Here is a 2,738-nt window from a genome sequence, read left to right on the forward strand (position 1 = left end):
GGAGCCGGTGGGAGGGGCGCGGGCGGGCGGGCGCCTTGTGCTGAGCTGTAAGGCCCGGGGGAAGAAGGAAATTACGGTATTCTTAAATAGGTGAAATAGAAAAGGCTAAGTCACGGGATGGCAGGAAAAGCAGCACAAATATAGCAAACAGCACGGCGAGACGGGGCTCGTCTGTACTCATCGGGTTAGATGCCTTCACCGCTGAATTAAATCTCTCGGCTTACAGCTCCCAAGTCACTGATTCTTACTCGTCTTGAAATGTGTTAGGCTATTCAGGCACTCTGGTTGGAGTTACTGGATCATTCCAGTCCATTCCAAATACTTAGACCAACTCTGAATATGTATGGCAAACACATTTTTATCAAAAGGGAATACTTTGTTCTTTGTCTTCTATTCCATACATCTCTGTCAGATATTTACTCCCAGAAAATCAATATGCTCATTGTATTTGCCGGGTGGTAAGTGGCTGCCATGGATGCTTGTTTGGCAGCTCCAAGAGCAGCTGAACGCACACTATGCTTCTTTCACATCCTTCCCACTGCTGTGTTCCATACCAAACAGGGACAATTTTTCACAAAGCTTTTGCTCATCAACATCACCAGCGCTGGCTGCATAAAACTTATTGGAGGAGCCCTTATGCCAGCTGTGTAACATTGAATGCACATCCTCTTTTGCCATGATTGTTAGGATGTTTCGATACATAGTATTGATGCCAGGGCATCATTGTTATTGCTAAAATTTGATTATTTTCACAGGTAACTTTTTGTGGTTTGATTTGTCTCTAATTTAGCATGTGCTCCTGCTTCATGTACTGTACCCAATTCAAGTGTGTTAAGAAAATACAGTTTATGCTTTAAAAATTCTTCAAAGATTAGGAGCTGCACATTATGTCAGGTGCTTATTAAGTATGCTGAACCTGACTCTTGTTCTAGATCATCTTTTTGGGACATGAACAAAATTTTGTTTTCCCTCTCTACTCTGCTATTTACCATGTAAATGTCACTTCCATAAGGTGAGCTGCTGCTGAACTTCCAGCCTAAGAAGTAATAGTCTGCTAATAAACAGAACAAGATTTTAGTATTTTAGCCAGCAGAGCTGGAGTGATCTTACTTGAATTCCTGGTTGCTGCTAGCATGGCCCTAGGGGAGGCACTGGGGAAATGTGAGCTCTGCATGGATTGGGCATGGGGCAGTCTGCTGGGCACAGACAAGTGCTCAAGAAACTGACCTTCAGGAATGCCAAAGGAATTGCTGGAAACATTTGAGCTGTGAACCTTTCAAAACTGGTACATTGGCTGTCCCTTCAGAGTGAGATATCTATCTTAGGTATGAAACTTTTCTACCTCATTTGAAGTTTCTTTTTAGAGCACTGAGAGTTTTACAAGGTAAAGCGTTCTTTAAATTATTTAGTTTTCCCTGCCCTAGAGGCTAAAATGGGCTTAGATAAGATGGTTGTCCATACCAGCATCTTGTGTTTTGTTACAATGTAATTTTTCTTAATTTTTTTGAAGGGGGTAAAAAGCTACATAGATTTCATACTGAAACTCACAGATTTCTGCAGCATGATTGTCATTTTACCTTCATTTATTCTCAGTGCTGGCAGAGCTGCTGCCTGATCCCTACTCCAATGAAGCAGACATTGAACATGGAAGAAGGTACTGTCAAACAGAAGTTTCAGGATGGAAAGCAGGACGTTACACTGAGGAGTATCAGCTTTCAGAACGGGAGCTGTCCTTTCTGCTCTGTAACTCCACAGTGGCAGCTTGTACAATTCAGTTCTTCACTGCACTGAGCCTGCACCCCACACACCCTTCCCACCAGACCAGTATACTGATGGAAGCTGCTGTGCACATTTAAAGTTAAAAGACTGAAATAATAGATGTGATCAAGTACTGCAGCAGTACTAGGAACGTCTTTGTCTCAGTGTTGACTGCAGTAATTTTCTTCCAAATGTTCAGTGAGGGGCCTAGCTTTGGATTTGTGTTGAACACGGGAATGGTAATATAGAGATGTTTTTGTTATTGCTCAGCAGGGCTTGCACAGAGCCAAGGCCTTCTCTGCTTTTCACGTTGCCATGCTCATGAGAAGACTGGGAATGCATGGGAGGATGGGAGGAGACACAGCCAGGACAGGTGACCTCAATCACCAAATGGATATTCCAGACCTTACGGCATCATGCTTAGTATATAAAGTGGGGGCAAGAAGGAGGGGGGATGTTTTGGGTGATGGTCTTCGTCTTCCCAAGTACCCATGACACATGGTGAGGCCCTGCTTTCCTGGAGATGGCTGACCACCTGTCTACCCATGGTAAAAAGTGAAGCAATTCCTTCTTTTGCTTCGCTTGGATGTGCACCTTTTGCTTTCCCTAGTAATGTCTTTATCTCAACCCACGAGTTTTCTACCTTTTATCCTTCCAATTCTCTCCCTGATCCCACTGGTGGGGGATGGCTGCTCCTGGGGTGAAGCCCCGGGAGTCTCCCACCGCAATGGATAGTCCAGTACCTGCACGGGGGCAGCTGAGCCAGGCTCGGTGCAACGCCGGCCAGCCGCGTTTAGATGCAGCCCGACGGTTTTAGAGACTCGGCTTGGGAACACTCGGCTGAGGTCTCAGTAATAAAACAGCAGTGATAAAACGCCAGGAGCGCCCTGATCCCAGCCATCGGAATTCTGAGCTCCGGCACTGCCGGACACCGGGCCCACCGCCCCCGCCTGCGCGACACCGCTGCGAAGGCGCGCCAG

General features: G+C 46.0%; 1 protein-coding gene across 1 annotated transcript in view; it reads left to right on the top strand.

Moving 5' to 3' along the window:
- The first annotated feature begins 1,133 nt into the window (after window positions 1-1,133).
- Window positions 1,134-2,738, top strand: part of MRPL15 (mitochondrial ribosomal protein L15) — a 10,809-nt gene continuing 9,204 nt past the window's right edge. The window contains exons 1-2 of the mRNA XM_005418383.2: window positions 1,134-1,161; window positions 1,594-1,743. Of these exons, the coding sequence (XP_005418440.1) occupies window positions 1,134-1,161; window positions 1,594-1,743 (178 nt within the window). The remainder of the gene's footprint in view (window positions 1,162-1,593; window positions 1,744-2,738) is intronic.

The sequence above is a fragment of the Geospiza fortis genome, unplaced genomic scaffold (assembly GCF_000277835.1).
Source record: "Geospiza fortis unplaced genomic scaffold, GeoFor_1.0 scaffold53, whole genome shotgun sequence".
Taxonomy (NCBI): Eukaryota; Metazoa; Chordata; class Aves; order Passeriformes; family Thraupidae; genus Geospiza; species Geospiza fortis.